A 21815-nucleotide genomic window follows, 5' to 3' on the forward strand; every position below is an offset into this window, starting at 1 on the left:
GACTTTTTCAGCGGACAATCTGACGGACTTAGTCTTTCGGAATTTCCGTAATTTTGTCCGTCCAAACTTGGTTTTGTCCATCCAAACTTGGTTTCAGCGGACAGTCCGCTCGTGTGTAGGCAAGTTGGACGGACTAAGTATGGCGCATGCTCAGAAAGGATTTACACGGCCGAAGGTTGCATTGCAGTGTATTGGACGTCGTTTTTCTAGTCCCGTCGTACGTGCTGTACACGTCATCGCGCAAGTTTTCAGCGGACTGTCTGTTCATCGTGTGTGGTCAAGTCCGTTCATTCAAAAGTTGAACGGACTGTCTGTCGGATTGTCTGACAAACTTAGTTGGGCAGACAATCCGCCCGTGTGTACGCAGCCTTAGACTAACTGGTCTATAATTTGCAGGTATGTATTTTGGCTTTAAATATTGATGCTACATTGGCTTTTCTCCAATCAGCTGGTACCATTCCAGTCAGTAGACCAGGGGTCTCCAACTGGAGGCCCTCCAGCTGCTGTGAAACTGCAAGTCCCATGAGGCATTGCAAGGCTGACAGTTACAAGCATGACTCCTACAGGCACAGGCATGATGGGACTTGTTTCACAACAGCTGGAGGGCCGCCAGATTGAGATCCCTGCAGTAGACGGTCAGTAACTATTAGGAACAATTGGTCTAGCAATAACTTGACAGAGTTACCCAAGTACCCTCGGGTGCAAGCCATCTGGTCCCAGTGACTTATTAATGTTAAGTTTTTCAAGTCTATTTCTAATTCTGTCCTCTGCTAGCCATGAGGGTGCTTCCTGTGATGTTTCATGAGGATAAACACTGCAGTTTTGGTTACTGAAGCCCCCCCCCCCCCCCCGATTCCCTCAAAGACTGAAGAGACGAAAAAACTAAATACCTTTGCCATCTCACTATCATTTATAACCAGATTCCCCATTCTTTGTAACCAGATCATGACGTGGACCTTACCCACGCTACCTGTTTTTGCCACCAAAGAGGCACGAGAGGGCAGGTAGTACAGGCTTAGCAACAAGGCAGAACAGGTTTACTATAAAGTGACTTGCTAAAATAAAAATTGGAAATGTATTATGCCCTGCAAAGAAAACCTTAAAAACGCACCTCTTCCACGGTCTGCTTTGCTGATTTCTGCAGTAATAAAAAGCAATCTGCAGAATCAGACACATCTGTAAGCTTTTCATTCCTAATCCCCTGCTGCACTCAGGATTCAGACAAAGGCCCTTACTTTATTATTTTGTCCTGTAGTGGCCAGTGGAGGTTAACCACTGAATGCAGTGGGGGATCAGAAAATTGACACTCTTGGAAGTTATAGTGAATCTTTGTTTGCCATGCATGTACAAAGCACAAGTTCATTGTAACTGGTCTGAATACAGCACACATTATAAGACATAACCAGTCACACATTGCACTCTAGATAATGAGTTTTCTTAAGGAAAAAAAAAAGGTAGGAATTTTTACAAGCTTATATTAGGTCTCTGCACAACAGTTTTAATGACTTGATAAAGCATATCGGCTATCAATTTTAAGACTGCTATAATAAATGTCTATCCAATGTATATAAACACACCTTTTATGTTGCTACAGAATCATTTACTCACTCATTTAACTCACCCTTCGCTATCTAGTACATCTTTAATGCTAGCCTTGGTAATAATAGCATCATCACACTTGAACCACTGGTCTTTGTGTTGTCTGATGAAGCTTGTATAATGCCCACTCTCCAAGGTTCCCTGGTGATTAACTACGGCAAACAAGGAATACCTGCAAAAAAACAACATGCAAAATAAATTAAGCACTTATACACACACAGTTTAAAGCATTAGGCTCTGGCAAAACAGGAAACATGAAAATATAAAATAAGTTGCAATCCTAGCTACCAAGCAAAAATTTTAGTGATTGCTATGAAGGCCATATTTATTGTATGTTTTTTGACCTGTACCGGTTTGTCTCCGAGTTGTTACTCTTGCATCGTCTCACTTATATTATTTCAAAATGAACTGGCAAAGTAAATTATGTGCCCAGGTAAAAAAAAAATAAAAAAAAAATGTAATCACGACAGAATATCAGATGACCATCACCAGTCTCTATGACAATTTTAAAGTGGTTGTAAACCCTCCCCCACAACTTTGTCCCATGTAAATCAGCATAAAAAAACCCTAATGAACACTGTTTGTAGATATCGCCTTACTTGCTTAGTATTGTTGTAATCCTTTTTGTTCTTTAGAATGATGTAACTGAGCATGCCCAGATCTCCCCTGAGTTACGGCACACTCTCTATGTGCTTATCTATCTGTTATCAGGACTTTCTACAGCACACAACACTGATATCCCAGGAGACTTCATAATCACTCAGAGCTTCCTCCTACACACTATATGACCTCACATGCAGTGTAAAACAGGGCATCGGACAGCATTACTGCTGTGAGTCCCATCAGCTGAAGCTGAACACTAGGTAATCAGCACAAGTAAATAGTATGAAATAAAACAAGTCAGCTATGAACAGGGAAGCAGGGTTGCCATATAAACATTGGAATGAGAAGGAGGCTTGGTTAACAGTACAGGAAGTGCTTAATGAAAGGGGGGAAATACACTCCACTGTGGACTCAGAAAACAATACTTAAGATGGTGCCGCCTAACCCTGGAAACAAGTTTTTTAAAGTTTCTTTAAACAGTAGGTAATATGCAATTTGGGCTGGATTACAGTGGCTATAGTTTGATAATTACTTATTATAATGGACTTAATGAAAAGAAGCATCAGAGTGGGAGAGTTTACTTCCTCTTTAAAGTTCATAGTAGCAGTAGACACCTTGCCAATTGCCCACTTTCACAAGATTGTTAAAGCTTTTCAAACCACAATATTTTACATTGCGATAACTCTGTGCTGAAGAGGTCTCCTTACCATTTCCCCGCTATAGCATAATAATGCAATACATGGGTGATCAAAAGATCTGTTTAATTAAAAAGTCTGTAACGTCATCTTCCAACAGTCGGATTGCACTAATGCATGAGATTTCTTGGCGAACTAAGTACAGATTCCCAAAAAGTTGGAACAATGTGTAAAATGTATATAACAGAATGAAAGGATCTACAAATCTCATGAACCCATATTTTATTCACAATATAAATCAGAAAAAATGTACCGCTTCAGCCCCAGAAGAATTTACCCCCTTGCTGACCAGAGCACTTTTTGCGATACGGCACTGCATTGCTTTAACCACTTGCAGACCCCCACATGCCAATGTACGTCCTCACTTTGAAGACGGATAGCATTATGGCAGCAGCTAGCTATAACCCCGGTATCGCCGTGTTCGGCTGGCGGTCTGGTACAAGAAAAAAGCAGTCTCTGTGGAGGATTTACCGCATGACCACTTAGCGGCGGGAGAGGGCACCCCCCCCCCCACCACCGTGATCCGGTGCCCTCTGGAGCAGTTGGCACTGCACGATCCAGTCCTCTCAGTGGCTGTGCACAAAGACGAGTGAGGGGAAGATGACCCCCACCCATCTCCACGAAACTGCAGGGCGGAAGCGATACTTCCACCCGTAGTTCTTAAAAGGGACTTTTTTCTATTACAAGGGATGTTTACATTCCTTGTAATAGGAATAAAAGGGACACCAAAAGTTCCCTCCCTATATAACCCCTCCCACTACTGAGTACCTCAGTTTTGTAGTCAAGCAATACACATGTATACCAAAGAAGGGAGAGAACTCTGTGTCCCTGGATGTACTTCAAAGAAAAGGATTTTACAGGTAAGCGGTTATAAAAATCCTATTTTCTTATCGTACATCACGGGACAGAGCCATAGTAGTTACTATATGAGATGTCCCATAGCAATGGCAACTGAAGGGAGAAAGACAGCAAAAAGTTAAGATATTAAGAGACTAGAGGACTTATACTGCAACCTGCGATATCCTCGTGACCTTTTACATCGATCTGATAGAATCTGGTATTTATGGACTGAAGACCAAGTTGCGGCCTTGCAGATCTGAGCCATGGAGGCCTGCTGATGCACTGCCCAAGAAGCACTAACAGCTCTGGTGGAGTGCCCTTTAACATTAAAGAGGAATTTTCTTTTTTAGACCATAAGCTTGAACAATCACTTGACGAATCAACTTGGAAATAGATTTTGACGCTGCCTATCCTCGTTTAGGACATTCTGGTAATACAAACATAACATCCGTTTTGCGAATCTGAGCGGTCACCTTTAAATAGGGGAAAGAGAATATCCCATATAGGCTCAAAAGCCTGTTTTTGAAAAGCAGACAGGACTAAATTTAAATCCCAAGGGTTCAGGGGTGTCCTGACTGGAGGAATAATTTGAGTTACTCCCAAATAAAGTTACGAACCAGAGTGAGAAGCAAGAGGCTGTTGAAACAATACAATAAGGCAGAGACCTGGCCCTTGATTGAAGCTCGCTTTGAGTACTTTTTCAATCCCATCTGTAGGAATTCAAGGATCCTACCTATGACATTTTTTGGGGTGCCAACCCCTGGATTCACACCAGGAGACATATGCCCTCCAAACTCTATAGTATAGGACTCTGGAGGCCGGCTTCCTAGCATTTAACCAAAGTAGAACCTACTGAAGGCCACAGCCCACGGTCTTTTAGAATGTGGGTTTCAATAGCCAAACCATTAAATTTAGCCTTTGTAAGGTAGGGTGGAATACCGGACCTTGCGCGAGAAGGTCTGGTGATCTCGGCAAACCAAGATCTCCTGGACCACCAGAATCGCCTCCTTGCCTTCCTGCTTGATCCTGCGACGGTGGTGCGGAAAGCAGCAGGACTGGAGGAAACGCATAGATTAGGGAAAACTGATCCCATGGAAAGACCAAGGAATCTGTTCCGCATGCCAGCGGATCTATCATCCTTGACACAAAGTTGTCAATCTTGTTGAATCTGGATGCGAACAGATCCACGTCCGGAACACCCCATCTTTGACATAGAAAGATGTCGGGGTGAAGGGACCATTCTCCCGGAATGTGGCTTTCTGCCCAAGAAACATGATGCACCTCTTTCTGGGCTGCACGACTTCTCATACCCCCTTGGTGATTGATGTAGGCCACAGCCGTGGCATTGTCGGATTGAATCCTGACAGGACAATTCCGTAGTCTAAGCGTCCAGGTCTCTAGGGCCAGGCGTACTGCCTGAATTTCTAGAATATTGACGGGCAAGGTCCTTTCTGACCTGAACCACTTCCCCTGGACAGATGCTTCTTCCAGGACTGCTCCCCAGCCTAGAAGGCTGGCATCCATTGTTACCACTTTCCAGGATACTGGTAGAAAGGATTTCCCCTGTTGAAGGTTGCTGGATATCAACCACCAATTGAGGATCTGATGCACCTCAGGGGATAAGCGTATTTGAAAGTACAAAGCCTGGACCTTCTTGTTCTAAGTCGACAGAATACTGTTTTGCAGCAGTCTTGAATGAAACCACGCCTAAGGAAGGGCCTTGAAGGAGGCCACCATCTTTCCTAACAACTTCATGCAAAACCGAATGGAAGCATTTTTTCTTTGTTTTGATAAGCCGAATCAGTTCCTTTATGGAACTGATCCTTCCTTGGGGTAATAATACCTTTGTTGGAAACTGTATCTATGATCAGCCCCAAGTACTGCAATCTCCTTGATGGTTTTAAGGAGGATTTTTTTTAGGTTGAAAATCCAGCCTAGAAATTCTAGGTAATTCACGGCTGAGATTATACTTTGGTTTAGACAGATAACTGACTGATCTACCTGAGCCCTTAACCTGGCTAAAGGAGGGGCCAGGATCTTTGTGAATACTCGAGTTGCAGGGGCTAGACCGAAGGGCAGAGCCACAAACTAAAAATGATTGAATGATTTTCTACCTCGAAGCGCAGAAATTTCTGATGAGTGGGGAAAATTGGCACATGGAGATCGACATCAAGGATGCCTATCGATGCCAAAAATTCTCCTCCTTGTAGAATGGAGACAACTGATCGGATTGACTCCATGCGAAAGGAATGGATATTCAAGTGCTGGTTTAGATCCTTGAGATCTAAAATGGGTCTTACCACAATGTTTGGTTTTGGTACCATGAAGAGGTTTTAATAAACTCCTGATCCCTGCTCTTCTGTGGGAACCTCTGATATCACTTTGGGACCAGAGATGATTCAGAACCAGAAAGAGAGACTTCCTTTTCCCTGGGTCTCTGGGAACGTTGGATCTTAAAATCGAGGAGACAGGAATTCTCCGAATTCTAGTTTGTAACCTAGAGAAATTAAGGAAGCCACTCATCTGTCCTGGCAATGTTCCTGCCAGCTAGAAGCCTCACCCCACACTTAAGCAAGCGGGGGCACACCCTCATAAAGAGCCATTAGTATTTTGCTTCGCAGACTTTCTGCCCCAAGTCCTCTTTTGGCCTTGGGACTGCCCTTGAGGGTCTTCCTCTTGACCATGACGGTGGAGGCCGTCGAGGCTGCCTGAAGGCGAATGCTCCTGGCACTAGAGAAAATGCACGTTTAAAAAAGGAGAAACATTTAAACTTCTACTTTACTGGTAAGAGAACTTTTCCCATGAGAAATTCTTTGGATATACTTATCCAGATCGTCTCCAAACAACCGTCCACCAGAAAATGGGAAACTGGCCAAAAGCTTTTTACATGGCGCTTTGGCTGACCAATTTTTCAACCATTGGACTCTGTGCATGTGTACTAGCCCTAGCATAAGCTGTGAGGCTTGAATAATAGAATCTTTCATCTGCTGGGCCTGCTGATCAGGAGTAATTTTTAGTACCTCTACAAACTGGTCCTTTATGGACTGAGTTACTCCAATTGCCCCTAGTACCGGCGGAACGACTGAACCTGCAAGAGCAATGTTGTTCTAATAAAGGAATTCCAACTTTTTATCTGTTGGATCCTTCAACATTTGCGCATCGTCTACAGGACAAGTCAGGTTTTCCTCCTCTATAGGATAAAGTATAGAAAAAAATTTGAAGAAAAAACTGTTTATCTGGGTGCTCCCAGCTTTTGTTTAGCCATGAATGGATAGGAAAGTTATCAACAGATTGGGGAGACTTTAGTGATCCCAAACCAGAGGTTGGCTCATCGATTGACTCTGTTACAGGCAGTAAAACAAAGTTGAGCGGACCAACTTATGGAGGGATCGACCTCACAGGAGACTGTTGGGGCACTCCCTTACTATTAGGATCTCCGGAAGGAGTCATCAGCCTCTTCATGATCTTTTAGAGAGCTTCATGATCTATTGTCCCTTGTTACTCAATATGAGGGTCCTGAGCAATGTACGGGGATCTGCTACGCTTAGGACCACTCCGGGAAGTGAATAAAGCATCAATCTTCTGTTCCAAACTTAAAATGGTAGAAAAAAAAAAAAAAAAAAACTCCTGAGTGATATATATAGGGGCTCAAGTGTCCAGAGCTGCTGCAACACCAGTCCCCCCTGACGGCCACATCACTCTCAGGGGAGGATGCCATCTTTTTAGATATGATATAGGTGGGTCTGTAAGACCCTCTGAAACCCTTTAAGGTGTTCCTTGTCCCCCTTCCGCTCATAGCCTGATGCACAAAGCAGAGGCACTACCAGAAGGCATGCATACACTGCTTGGGCTATAGTCCAGCACAATTGCTGCTATTAATGCCCAGCCTGATGCAGCAGTAAAAAATGTGTCAAAGGAAATGCCTGCGTCACCAGTGGTGACACATAGGCATGACAGTTACTGATATTTTAAAGGAGACATTCATAAGAAATTCAAAAAACTCCTCGAAAACTCCACCTACCTTTCCCGCTGCAGGGTTTTCTGTGGTAAACCAACAGACCCAATCTTCACTCTTCACTGTGGGTTCCGTTAAACCTTCAGGAGCTGGGGATCCTCAGGAAACCCACTATCCTGGACCTGCAACAGCACCCCCCCAGTAAAACTTTATGGCCTTACTACCAAAAAGTACTGAATCCCAGGGTCCAGCTCTCTAAAGAGAAAAGCATTCACAGGGAAAACCTTGTTTCTTCGGATACGAGGCCCGGGTACTATTCAATTTGGCCAGAAGACACATTGAATGGATTCAATCAGAATGGCTAGCCCCAGCAAGGATTGCTTTAGTGGAGCTCAGCACAGCTTTACTTGTGACCAACACCTTAGACACTGGCAAAAAAAACCCCAAAAAACTGAGGTACTGAGGTTTTGAGAAAGAAGCATGCTTGACCATGCATGCTCTGAAATGCGTTGTTTTACTGAAGTACAACCAATACCTTGAACTCTGCACCTCAGCCCCCCATGTGATTGTTTGGCCGCGCTGCAAGCTTCGTTATGGATCACGATCAAATCCTGGAAGTGCCCTGTGGACTGGCAAGCTGACATCACAGAGGAACATAGCTAATTTTCAACCAGACTGCAGAGATCACATATGGCTAATACTGGACTCCCCTGCGCTTGGCAACATCTGAGTGTTTTAATGCTAACTTGCTATTAAATGTTAACAGTCTAAATAAGAGGCGCCTGTTGCCGTTATACACACACTAATGCACCCCTATACCATCGGAGATGCAGGATTTTGAACTGGGGCCTGTTATCTCTTGAGAGGTCCCTCTATTCTTTAGTCCTGAAGATGTGGCGCCCACGAGGATGTAAAATTTTGATTCGTCTGACCACAGAACAGTTTTCCAACAGATCATTTTAAAATTAAAGATTTTTTATACATGCATACCAGTAAAATTAATTTCTTTGAGTACATCATGGGACAGAGCAGGCTATATACATTACTATCTGGGTTATACGCCACCTATAGGTGAATGAAGACTGGCAGACCAAAAATAGACAAACCGTACCCCTCCCATATAGAAAATAACGAGGGGGGGAGCAAGGAGGCTCTGTGTCCCGTGGTGTAATCAAAGAAATGGATTTTACAGGTATGTAGAAAAAAATATATAATTTTCTCTTACATCACTGGGACACAGGGCAGGCTACCTCAGGTCTACGCCAGACTGCAGAAAGGAAAGGATTCTCTCGACCATGTATTTCCGAGAATGCCATCCTGTGGCTTCACACTAACCAATGTGGGCTTTCCAGACCCGGTGATACATCCGTCTAGTAACCACCTTCCTAGCATTCACTAGAGTAGACACCTCCAGTCCTGAGATGCCACAGTCCCTTGGACCCTGGTCTCAATAACCATGTTGTCAAATTTAGCGACTGTAAATTGAAGTGGAATATAGGTCCTTGAGACAGTAGATCGTAATGGAGCGTAAACGTCCATGGACAGTCTAACACCAATCTTACAATTTCTGGGTACTAGGCCCTCATGGGCCAGGCTGGTGCCACCAGAATGATCAAAACCCCTTCTTCCCAAATTCTGTGCAAAAGAAGCGGAAGGAGTGGAATTTGGGGAAAAATAATTTAGAGAGAACTGGCTCCAAGGAACTACTAGTGTCCACCCCGATTGCCAGTGGATCTCTTATCCTGGCCACAAACTGCTTCAGTTTGTTGCTGAACCACCAAGCAGAGCGATTCCATTCGAAAGGACCGATCTGTAAGATAATAGTTCAAAGCCTTTTAGGTCCAAAATCGGCCTTATGCCCCAGTTTTGGTTTCGGAACCGTGAACAGGTTCGAATAGAATCCTGCCTCCCTTTCAGACAACGGAACCTCTATAGATATAAAAGGTACCATGCTTAGGATAAATGTATAGGTTGCAGCCTCCCCTGAAAAGCTCCCCAAGGAAAGCCCTAATGAATATGGAATTAGCAGAAAAAGTGGTTAGTGGTGCTACCTATATCCTGAAGTGATCAGGTCACTTTTTATATGGGCATAGGGAAATAAATCACAGTGGTGCAGTTATGACTCTGCACCCTACATGTAAAGTAAAAAAATATATAAGGATCCACCTATTCAGGACAAACCTCTATTTTGAGACTGAAGAGGATGAGTGCGCAATAGTTATCCTATAGCACCATTATGAAAATACAACATAAAATAAATTAATAAACCAGTGATATTAGTGAATACACCCTCGTATGAATCCAAAAAGATTGAAAAGGTGTTATACCATAAGTCCAACAAACTATATATAAACTATTTCCGATTTGAATGCCACAAATGTTCCTATTGTGCCTAATAGTAGCTAGGAAGGGCTCAAGGCTCAAGGGAGTTGGCAAAGAGGAGTGGGGATAGGGGGCAACCCTGCCTAGTCCCATTGTATAGTGTGAAAGGGTCACTTAGGGAGCCGTTTATGCAGACTTGTACGGATGGGTTAGAATAGAGAGAAGAGATGCGGTGACACATCTTGGGGCCGAGACCAAAATGACGAAGGGTTAGCTTAAGATACTCCCAGTCCACCTTGTCAAATGCCTTCTCAGCATCCGTAGACAGAAGGAGGGTGGGCTGGGAGCATCTGCAGACATAATGGATCAAGGACAGGGAGCTATCCCTGGCTTCCCTGTTGGGAATAAAGACAGTTTGGTCGGGCGTTATTCAACGGGGGAGTAGGGGTAACAATTTATTATCCTTAGCGTAGAGTTTAGTGTCGACATTTAAAAAGGGAAATGGGCCTGTAGCTAGCACATAGGGTAGGACCCTTACTGGGCTTAGGGATGATGGTGATATGGACCGCTAGGGATTCCGGTCGTAGGCCTGAGGAGTGAGATGGAGTTAGCGTATGCTGCGAGATGGGGGAGTAAGATATCGCTGAATGTTTTGTAATATAGCATGGTAAAACCATCTGGACCAGGGGCTTAACCTGATGGGGAAGATTTTAGCGCAATTTGGAATTCTTCTATTGAGAGATCTGCTTCCAAGGCCGTAAAGGCTGATTTTGGGAGTTTGGGAAGATTAGCAGCTTTCAGATACGTAAAAATGTGTTTATGTTTGTCTTGTATGGGGTAGTGTTGCTAGATCACCCTTGACATTATACAAAATCGGCATAGAATTCTCTGAAAGCTTTGGTGATTAGGGGGGGGGGTAGCATGAGCAATTTCACCTGATTGAAGTTTGATTTTGGGTATGAATGAAAGGGTCTTTTTGGCTATAAGGGATCTAGCAAGTGGTTTACCAGGTTTGTTACCCCATTCATATACTTTTTGCAAGATGTAGTGAAATTTCCTTTTGGTGTCGAGATTTAGGAGGGTTTTAAGTACTTCTCTTTTTAAAGTAAGAGCTTCCAGATGTTTAGCAAATGATCAAATTATCCCTCCTTACACCGAGTCTTTAGCCATGCATTCAGCTCCCTAATCACCCCTTGCCTTTCCGCAATCCATTCGGTTGAGCTGATCCTGGAGACACATTATTCTATCAGTCGTCCGATTATAGAATCCCCTAGTACCAACTGTCTAGGCCTACCTGCACTCCTCTCACCACCCCTACTAGATGGGCTTGTCTCCCGGCTAGGGGAGAAGTGACATCTAGGGCTGCCACCTCTAAGCTTGATAGCCCCACATCTTCACCCAACTTGGCGAATCAGGGTGCTCAAACTCAGGGCTGGCCTTCCTTTTCTGTGAGCCCTTACCACTGCCTCTAACTGTACTAACACATCTTCCTACCTGATAATCCTGACTTATCCCTCCACCCTTCCTATTAACCCCACTAACCACCTGCTCACTGAGCAGAGAACCCCTTTTAAGGTTGTCAGTTCTGCCCAGTGTTGCAACTTGCTCCTCCAGATATCTATGTGAGCTTCCAGAAGGACAACCCGCTCACATCTGTATCCATCCTGGAGCTGCACAAAACCTTTGATCTCGCCAACACTCATTTTCCCAGTTACAAGAATAATATTGTGCCCTTCCCTGTAGAACTTCCCACACTCTTTCTGAAAGACATTACTTGCCGCAAGTGAAGCCCCCTAGTGGCCAGCCCCGAGCACAGCAAATAAAGGCTTAAGGCGGACAGCTGATCTGTTACAAGTGAACCAAGAAAACAACTTACCACCTAATTTTAACAAATAAATGGGCTTCACTTGCCCACCTCGCCACAGGGCTTACCGTAGGCAACAAGGAGCCCAATCTTCACCCATCGTGGTGGGTCTTGTCACTTGAGGACCTTCAAGGACTGGGTACCCTTTTTCAATTTCAGGGTCCACTCCCTTGGACCTGTATAGCACCCAGCAGGAATTGCCCTAGTTCTGTAGTGCCCAGGATTCCACTATGCAGGGTCCAGCGTCACAAGGGTTCGCATTACAGCCAAAATCTCACCGAGTCTTTCACCTTTCTTTGCGAGGTTTGGGTACCATTTATCATAGTACATTGCAGTTTTAAATGGATCTGATTAGTCTGTCCCTAGATTCTCCAAGAACCGGCTCAGGACTAACATCAAACGCAAAGAGCTTAAACAAAATGTGCCCATCCACCTTAAAGGTTTTGTAAAGCTTTGTTTATTTTCTAAATAGGTTCCTTTAAGCTAGTGCATTGTTGGTTCACTTACCTTTTCCTTCGATTTCCCTTCTAAAAAAATTTTTTGTCTGAATTTCTCACTTCCCGTTTCTCCTCAGTCAACTTCACACCATCATCTGAGCAGTGTTTAGTCAGCCAGAACAGGTTACTAAACAACTTACTGAGGAGGAACAGGAAGTGAGAAATTCAGACAAACAAAGAAAATAAACATTTAGACGGAAAATCAAAGGAAAAGGTAAGCGAACCAACAATGCACTAGCTTAAAGGAACCTATTTAGAAAATAAAAAACAAACCTTTACAAGCCCTTTAAAGACACCGGTGAAAAAAATGAGGTACTTCCTGTATGGGGGATATAAAGAGGGAGACTTCCTGTGTCCATTCACATATACGTGGCGTATAACCTAGATAGCAATGTATATAGCCTGCTCTGTGTCCTGTGATGTATGAGAAAGAAATGTGATTTGGTCCAGAGAAGATGGCAGCATTTCTGGATCATGTTCAGATATGGCTTCTTTGAATGTTAGCGCTTTACCTAGCTTTTTTGGGCGGCATGGCGAACTGTGTTCACAGACAGTGATTTTTAAAACCATTTCTGACCACATGCAGTGAATTCTATCACAGGATCATGCCTGTTTTTTTTATGCAGTGCCATCTGAGGCCTGGAAGATCATGACAACCAATATTGTGTTTCGTCCTAGTCTCTTGCACATTGAGGTCTCCAGGTTCTTGAAATTTTTGATATTATGCACTGTAAATTATATATTTAAAGTCTGTAATTTAACTTTGAGGAGCATTGCTCTGAAATCGTTCAACAATATTTAGAGACAATATTTCAGATTGGTGAACCTCTGCGACACCGACTCTAATCTGCTTTTTTTTATACCCAATCATGTTACTGACCTGTTGCCAATTAACCTAATTGGTTGCAAAAGGTTCTTTCAGCTGTTCCTGGTTACTAACACTTACGTTGCCAGCTTTTTGTTGCCCTGTCCCAACTTTGAGACGTGTTGTTCAAACTTACCTTATTTTTTTCCTTCTTAAAATGGTACATTTTCTCTGTTTAATCATTTGATATGTTTTTTATTCTCTATAAGATTTGCAAATCATTGCATTCTGTTTTTATGCAGATCTGACACAGCATTCCTTTTTTTGGAATTGGGGTTGTATTTATTCTCACGGACACTTGTAAACTTGTCACCTGTGAATCTGAACCGCATAGACAGCTCAATCCTGGAGGAAAATCTTCAAAGGCTGCAGATTTTCCCAAATATTTTAAAGAGAGGATAATGTATCATTTTAAACTTTAAGGAAAATCTCCAGTCTGAATCCATTTGTGTGATGACATGAGAAAGATGGAAACATTTACAGTTAGTCACTGAAAGCACTGGGAAGTTAAAAGGATAAGTTTGCCTTTTGTAGCATGTTACACACCTATTCAGAGTGTAACGTGTAATATGTTAAATGATATAAAGAAACTACCCCCCAAGGAATACTAAGGCAGCTGGTCAACAATTGATGAAAAAAAAAAAAAAGAATAGGAATTAATTAAAATGTAAGGTGTGTATAACACCAGAAATTTTACATATACAGCATTAATAAAATCATATGACAGATAGGAGTATAAAAAGCAGATCCTTCAATACTAATCCCGACGAGTTTCTGGACCTGTGTAGAGTCCTTTCTTCAGGGGCATGTCGTATGAAGTACTGCTATATTGGTATTCTATAATGAGACAAAGTCACACAAATTCATATTCACGGTTACAGAATGAGCATCGTTGAGGCCGAGTGAAAAAAAAAAAAAAAAAATCATACCAGTCAAGTAGACAACATACAAGGAGCAAAGGAAAACTGCCAAATTTGTGGTTTGACCACAAAATTGGCAGTTTTCCTTTCCTTCTTGTATTTTATCTACTTGACTGGTTTGACGGCCGGATGCAGAAGATCCCCCGCTAGCTGTCAAAACTGGGATTTTGTGGGGGTGCATTTTTTTCTCTTTTTCTTTTATGGAACTGTAACTTGCAAGTTTTTCTGAACTGTCGGATACATATATAGAGTCATGCATTCTTTTTGTTAACTGCTGCAAATCCTCTAAATAAATTGCTGTATCATTCATTATTCCGTGAATGGGAAAACTACTTGTCCCAACAGCCTTTTCAGCCGTCGGTTTGAAGTTCTCAATCAACTACCAAAGCGGTGCTGATCACTCTTGGTAGTTCACGGAACTTCCTGTCAGAGTGTAACTGCCTCCCTGGCAGCAGCTAACAGACTGAAAACTTTGGCAGTGCCCTGAAAGAGAAGCATGGCCAAACAATAAGGCCAGTATCCCCCCTGCCTCTCAGTGTGCCACGGAGAGCCTGAGCCAAAAGCTCATGCTCCTTCTCCTGCCTGGGACTCCAGTCACTGCCCTGTTCTCAAAGCGGACCTGAGAGCTGAGTGATCAGTGGATTTAGTTCACAGGCTTAGAGGCGGCGGGGAACAGCTGCAACATAGGATTAATGCTGCATTTTTATTTTTATTTATTTTTTACAATCCTGCACTTCTTTAAGCTGGCCATACAGGGTTCATTTTTCTTTACCTTCTTCAGCCCCTTAACTGTCTGAATACACTGATCAGGAGATGACAAAATGCAACATTTTTGGAAGCTTTTGCAAGAATAAAAAAATAAATAAAATCAAAATATCTTTTCTGCTTACAAACTATTTTTATGTATAACCTCCAGGGCTTTATATATCAGATTTTATTATTTTCTCTTAAAGATTATTGTATGAGTCGGACTGAAAAGACCTTCAATCTTTTCAAAACAAAACCAAGCTGTGCAGGACAGTGGAGGAAATAGAATCAACTCAAACACATGGGAAGGGAGACCTGCCACTTGACTTAGTCATGAAAATAAAACATGAAAGTGCTTGCACAGAGTAGAAGGAAGAGCAGGGTCTTTTAAACTGTGCATGTTTTTCTTTGACAAGACAGAACTAGTTACTTATTGGATATCTTTCCTGCAGGACAACTGGGTAGACTGTCTTAATCATTGGAACTGCATTCCAGATGAAGGTACATTTACGACAAAGAAGGTTGTTATTTATAAGCGAAGTATGGGGTTACTGCACACTTATACTTACCTAGGTGGATGCAGCACCAGTCTCATGCTGCACCTGTCCCCCGATGCCTCCAACACTGAGAACTGAGCGATCAAACACAGATGGTCACTGGAGTGCTGGGCTGTGGATGGGGCGGGAGCGGCAGCTCAGGCTCTCAGTTGCTCGCTAAAAGACTGAACCAGGTGCCGGTCCAGGCATGTTGGCGGATCCTGATTATGGTTGGGATGATGCCCGAGCCTAGACAGACTGACATCAGCAGGCAGTGGACTTCAGCCTGCTGTGTGCTGAAAACGGGTCACAGGGGTGTAAAACAAACTGCACGCCTGTGATCCATAATAAGCTTTGGCTGTACTTCTTTAACTATTCCAAGAGCTAGGCTTCCATACTGGAAAGTGGACCAAGTCCTTCCATGCACTGAACTAAAACTCTGCTTTCTGGGTACACGCAAGAAAAGCAGTGTCCAAATCGATCGCTTTACATATCACTTTGTACTGTGTCAATGTAGCATATAAAAAAACAAGTATTTACTTAAATCAAATTTGTTATGCACTTACCTTAACTTTAATCTCTCCGCTGCATTCGGCCACCAGAAGCTAAGAGAAACACTTGGTTCACAAGAGTATGGAGAGCATACAACTCATTCCTGAACCCCTCAAGTGACAGTGGTACTTCATGGCTTAGGCACCCAGCGTTGTCACATGGGGGTGAGGAAAGAATCCTCAGCCCTTTATTAATTTGAAGTCACAATTGGAGATTACACAGACATTCACGTTGTTTACAATGCCCGAAGGGAGCGTCAGGAAGGTAGGGTTGACAATATGAATCTCTCAGAAGTGTAACAAACCGCTAAATTAAATTGAGGTAAAAATGTACACTTTAATTGGCCTCCACTGTTCGTTATAAACTATATATGTGAAACAAAACAGAATTAAGGGTATTCATACTTACTTATTGTCATTGTTTAAACCGTCTTGTGGCTGCTGATACTGACCATTCATTCTGCTCTCTTTGCTGGAACATATTAAAACTTATGTTAAAACTGTAACCTTTTAATAATAATAATAAAAAAAAAATCATTCAGTATTACCAATATTCTAAGTAAATTCTTAAGCATTCTGCCAAATTACCTATTCACAAGGTAAAAGTGGTGCGAGAATTGCGCTATTCCTACATCCTGTGCAAGGTACTTACTTTTTCATTCATGTTCCCACTCCCTCTGCCTAAACTCATTTTTTATTTGTTTTCCAACTATCTTCCCAAAGTATGGAAAACATTCAAATCAGATAGAGAACCTTAAAAACTTGGACTTGGAGTATATCCTGTGTAACATTATAAAGGAGTTACAGAAGCAACTTATTTAGTGCAGATAATTTAAAGCCATCAGGTGAAAGGGGTTGTAAAACCTCGCGTTTTTTTCACCTTAGTGCATCCTATGCAGTAATGTGAAAACTTCTGGCAGTGACCAGCCCCTATGTTTTACTTACCTGAGCCCCGTAATTCCCTTGGCGGAGACACACTTTTACTCTCTCCCACTGCTGTCAATCAAATCCAATGATGCGGTCGCCGGGGCATCCATGCCGAGTCCGGCATTTGTGTCTATGGATGCAAATGCTGGACTCAGGAGTACGACCGCAAGGAAAACCCCCCCCCCCCCCCCCCCCGGAAAGCAACTCTCCTAGGGTGTTATCTGATGCACGGAGGAGCTGGAAGAGCTGCTGAGGGACCCCAGAAGAGGATGATCGGGGCCAATCTGTGCAAAACAAGCTGCACAGTGGAGGTAAGTATGAGATATTTAAAAATAAATAAATCACAAAGGTTTACAATCACTTGAAGTTCTCCAAATTTTGAGAGTTCATAAGCTATTAAATGCAACATATGAAACTCAAACAATATGAGAGAGTTAAACAAAAAAAATGAACACAATACTATTTGTGGTAAACAGGCAAAGTTTAGCAAAAGGTCAGTTTTGCTTTCCACAATCAACCAAGTCAATTTCTTTGAAGGAAAAAGCATAGGTAATAGCCAGGTCATATACACAAAAAATACATAGCAATCACATTTGATAAGGTAAAGTTAACCAAAAAACAGCTGGTCTTTCCCTGACCCAAATATTCATCTGAGAAAGAGCAAAGGATACCGCTAAAAGGCAATAAACATTCTGATCCAAACCCTGGCTCACATTTGCTGCAAAAATCTCCAAATGTACAGATATCTGTCAATCTAACGCTAGCTAGATAGCCAAATGATTTATGCTGACACACCAAGCATCAAAACCAAACCATGGATTATTACCTAGAGGCCATGAATGGGGTCATGTCCAATTCCAGGGGGAATGACACGTAAGTTGTAATCTTCCTCCTTAGCTTAGCTGAATGTTCAAACCGCTATGTCCAAAAAAGAAAGGAAAAAAAGAACAAAGGGCATTGTCACATTTCTATGAACCAAATATTTAATTATTTACAAACCAAAATGAGGCTGCACACAAAACCACTGATATGTAGTTTTATTAGGATCTCTACACATCTCAAAGTATAGCAGTAATAAAAATGCTGCTACTATGGGAAAGCTAATCTGTGATGTAATTTAAAGAAGATGAAAGTCGGTAACAGAGAAAGTCATCAGCACATACAACTGGAACATAAATGCTAGCGAGAAGCAGTGGAAAAGGTGATGTAGTGTTAGACGTAAAACTGGGCACACATGCTACAAATAGCATATCCTCTGATGGATGTAGTGCAAGGATTAGTTTACACTTGCGTTCTCTCAAAAGTAAATTTGCGGTCGTTCATATTTCAGAAAGCGGTGCAGGCTGACAGGCATTCAGGAGGTAATACTGGCACTTCCAGTACGGCTTTTTTTTTTATAGCCGAATAGGGTTTTTCAATAGGAACACCATGCTGCAACCGCAAGCCTTGTGTTTGCCAATGGCTGCGATACATTTATTTACTTATATTAGCTTAAGAGGGGCAGTAAAACTGAAGCTCAACCTTCTATTTTTACTGCCTCTGACTGAAAGTGTAAACGAGCCCTTACAATGGAGAAGGGAGAGTAAGCCATTTATGGAGGAGTCACATGAAACATAAAAGGGTTTAAAACCTGAAAATCTACCAATGCTCTTTAACATTTACATCATGCCAGGTCTATACTGCTTACTTTGAGATGAAAACAAGCCACAATAGGCAGTTTCTTCATAGTAAGCTGTTTAGTAGACTCTTGGTAACTATGGCAACCACTGCATTTGATTTTGGCACTACTTCCTAGATGCTCTGGTCGTGTAAACCTGAAACAGATTTGAAAAACACATAGCAGACCTTAGAACAAAACATGCACAACAAAAAATGTAAAACTTGCATATCTTCCAATAAAAGCACAAACCAAATGCTGTTTTTCAATTAAAATTTAAAGACACCTTTAAAACCTTCACTACTGCGCAAAAGTTCAGGCAGGTATGAAAAAATGCTCTGAATGAAAAATGCTTTCCGAAATAGAAGCGAATCGAATATTTTTTTATCAAATTAACAAAATGGAAAGAAAATTAACAGATGAGAAACCCAAATCAATATTTGGTGTGACCACCCTCTGCCTTCAAAACAGCAATTTTTCTAGGTACACTTGCAGTTTTTGAACTCATTAAGGTACGTTGTTACAAACATCTTTGAGAACTAGATCTTCTGCGGATGTGGGCTGAAAATCCTTCTGTGTCTTCATGTAATCCCAGACAGACTTGATAAAGTTTAGATTAGGACTCTGCGTGCCAAACCATCACTTACAGAACTTTGCTCTTCTTCATGCTAAAGATAGTTCTTAATGACAAATCAGATTTATGTTTGGGGTTGTTGACCTGCTACAGAAAAAAATTGGGGCCCAATCACACAGCTCCCTGATGATATGGCACAAAGGATAAGTATCTGCCTGCATTTCCCAGCATTGAGGACTGCGCTAATCCTTAAATAAAATCTCCAACTCCATTTGCACCCCCAAACTTGCGAGGAACATCCATGACGATTCACTGTTGCCTGCAGACACTTATTACTGTAGCATTTTGCCAGCCCTTCCATGAACAAACTGCCTCCTACGACATTTTGACTCCTCAGTCCAGAGCACCTGCACCCTAGTTCCTGTGTTTTCATGCATACTCGAGTAATTTAGACTGGTTTCTATGTCGGAGGCATGGCTTTTTTGGCCACAGTTGTTCCATGAAGACCACTTCTGTCCAGACAGTAGATGGGTGTACCTGCGTCCTACTGGTTTCCACCAGTTCTGTGCTGATGGCACCACTTAACATCTTGCATTGTTGAAGGGAAGCAAGCATGATGTGTCTTTCAACTGCTGCATTAGGTTTCCTTGGCTGACCATTGCATCTAGGGGCCTTAACATTGCCCATTTCTTTGTGCTTCTTCAAAAGAGCTTGAACAGCACATCCTAAAAAAAACACAGTCTGCTTTGAAATGTTTGCCTGGGAGAGACCTTGCTAGTGCAGTATAACTACCCTGTGTCTTGTTGATGTTCTCAGTATTGCCATGGTGTACCTGCGGCATAAAAACAGTCTTCCACAAACTAACCTTAGTAGCAGAGTTTGCCTGTTCCTCACCCAGTTTAAAACCACCTATACAGCCGTTTCTGTTAATGACAGTGTTTCAACCTACATATGAAATGATTCGCCTCTGCTTGGTAAAGTTGGATAATCATATACTTGACTATTCCCACAAAATCCCTGACTTTGTGCAAGTGTACAAAATGTGCAAGTGCAAGAATTGATACTGGTTCAAAGCCAAAGGGTAATCGCACCAATGACTGATTTGACTAGAAAAAAAACAAAAAACAACTAGTAACCCAAAATATGTAGCAGAATACACAATGAAACAAACAAATTAATGAAGAAATTAGATTTTTTTTGGGGGTATGTTTTATAGTAAGAAACGTATAGAAAGTAAAAAAAAATAATTTTGTTTATAGTGCAAAAAATAAAAACCGCTGATCAAGGTGATCAAATACCACCAAATGAAAGCTATATTTGTAGGGGGGATGGACATCAATTCGTGCAATTGTTAAATCAATGCAGAATTTCAAAAAAAATGGCCTGGTCATTAAGGGGGTAAAGTGGTTAAAATGTCAGGTTTCTGTGATGTAAAAAAAATAAAAAATAAGGAAAAAAAAGAACTCGTCAGAACTTTTTCCACCTTTAAAAGGTGACATATAAACTGTACAACTCAGCTGAACAAACTGAAATCTTTTAAGTGGAGGGAAGTAAAAATAAAACAAAATATGGTTCCTTAAGTGTACACACACAAAACTAATACTTTGTTAAAGCACCTTTTTATTTTATTACAGCACTCCAGTCTTTTTGGGCACGAGTCTATCAGCATGGCACATCTTGACTTGGCAATATTTACCCACTCTGCAAAAACACTCCAAATCTGTCAATTTGCGAGGGCATCTCCTTTGCACAGCCTTCAGATTGCCCCACAGATTTTCCATCGGATTCAGGTCTGGGCTCTGGCTGTGCCATTACAAAACTTTAGTCTTCTTCTGGTGAAGCCATTCCTTTGAGTTGGATGTAAGCTTTGGGTCTTTATGCTGAAAGATGAAGTTCCTCTTCATGTTCAGCTTTTTAGCAGAAGTCTGAGTTCACACTATTGCGATTTGGGTGCATGGCGTTTTTCCCGCATCCGATTCGCATGTCAGAAGATTGTGACCGGCGCTCTATGCTGCTGGTTCACACATCTCCAGAGCAGCTCCGATGCAAATTGCACAGGAGTCCTGTGCATCTGCTGGCCCAATTCAGCCAAAAGTTTAGACTGAAATCTGACCTAAAACGGTAAACAGGGACGAACTGGACCCCTGCTGCGAGCTGCTCCACACGGCAGTGTAAACCCAGATCAAGGTTTTGTACCAATATTGCCTGGTATTTGGAACACTTCATAATTCCCTCTGCCGTGACCAAGGCCCCTGTTCCAGCTGAAGAAAAACAGCCCCAAAGCATGATGCTGCCACCGTCATGCTTCACTGTGGGTATGGTGTTCTTTTGGTGATGTGCTTTGTTTTTGCACCAAACCTTTTTTGGAATTATGGCCAAAAAGTTCAACCTTGGTTTCATCAGACCATAAAACATTTTCCCCACATGCGTTTGGGAGACATCAGATGTGTTTTTGCAAAATATATCCAGGCTTGGATGTTTCTTTGTAAGAAAAGGCTTCAGTCTTGCCACTCTATTCCATACCAGACATATGAAGAATACAGGAGCTTGTCATCACATGTACCAGAGTCAGTACTTGTCAGATATTCCTGCAGCTCCTTTAATGTTGCTGTAGGCCTCCTGGCAGCCTCCCTGACCAGTTTTCTTCTGGTCTTTTCCTAAAT

At 42.2% G+C, this 21815-nt stretch overlaps 1 protein-coding gene across 7 annotated transcripts in view; it reads right to left on the bottom strand.

Moving 5' to 3' along the window:
* Window positions 1-21815, bottom strand: part of LOC143924449 (ubiquitin carboxyl-terminal hydrolase 22-A) — a 221187-nt gene that overhangs the window by 14107 nt on the left and 185265 nt on the right. For all 7 annotated transcript variants that reach the window (XM_077448773.1, XM_077448771.1, XM_077448770.1 and 4 more), the window contains 4 exons: window positions 18609-18735; window positions 17748-17839; window positions 16404-16466; window positions 1622-1771 (listed from right to left, as the gene is read on the bottom strand). In XM_077448773.1, the coding sequence (XP_077304899.1) occupies window positions 1622-1771; window positions 16404-16466; window positions 17748-17839; window positions 18609-18735 (432 nt within the window). The remainder of the gene's footprint in view (window positions 1-1621; window positions 1772-16403; window positions 16467-17747; window positions 17840-18608; window positions 18736-21815) is intronic.

This window comes from Lithobates pipiens, unplaced genomic scaffold (assembly GCF_037356315.1).
Source record: "Lithobates pipiens isolate NorthernLeopardFrog02 unplaced genomic scaffold, aLitPip1_a1.2 Scaffold_22, whole genome shotgun sequence".
NCBI lineage: Eukaryota > Metazoa > Chordata > Amphibia > Anura > Ranidae > Lithobates > Lithobates pipiens.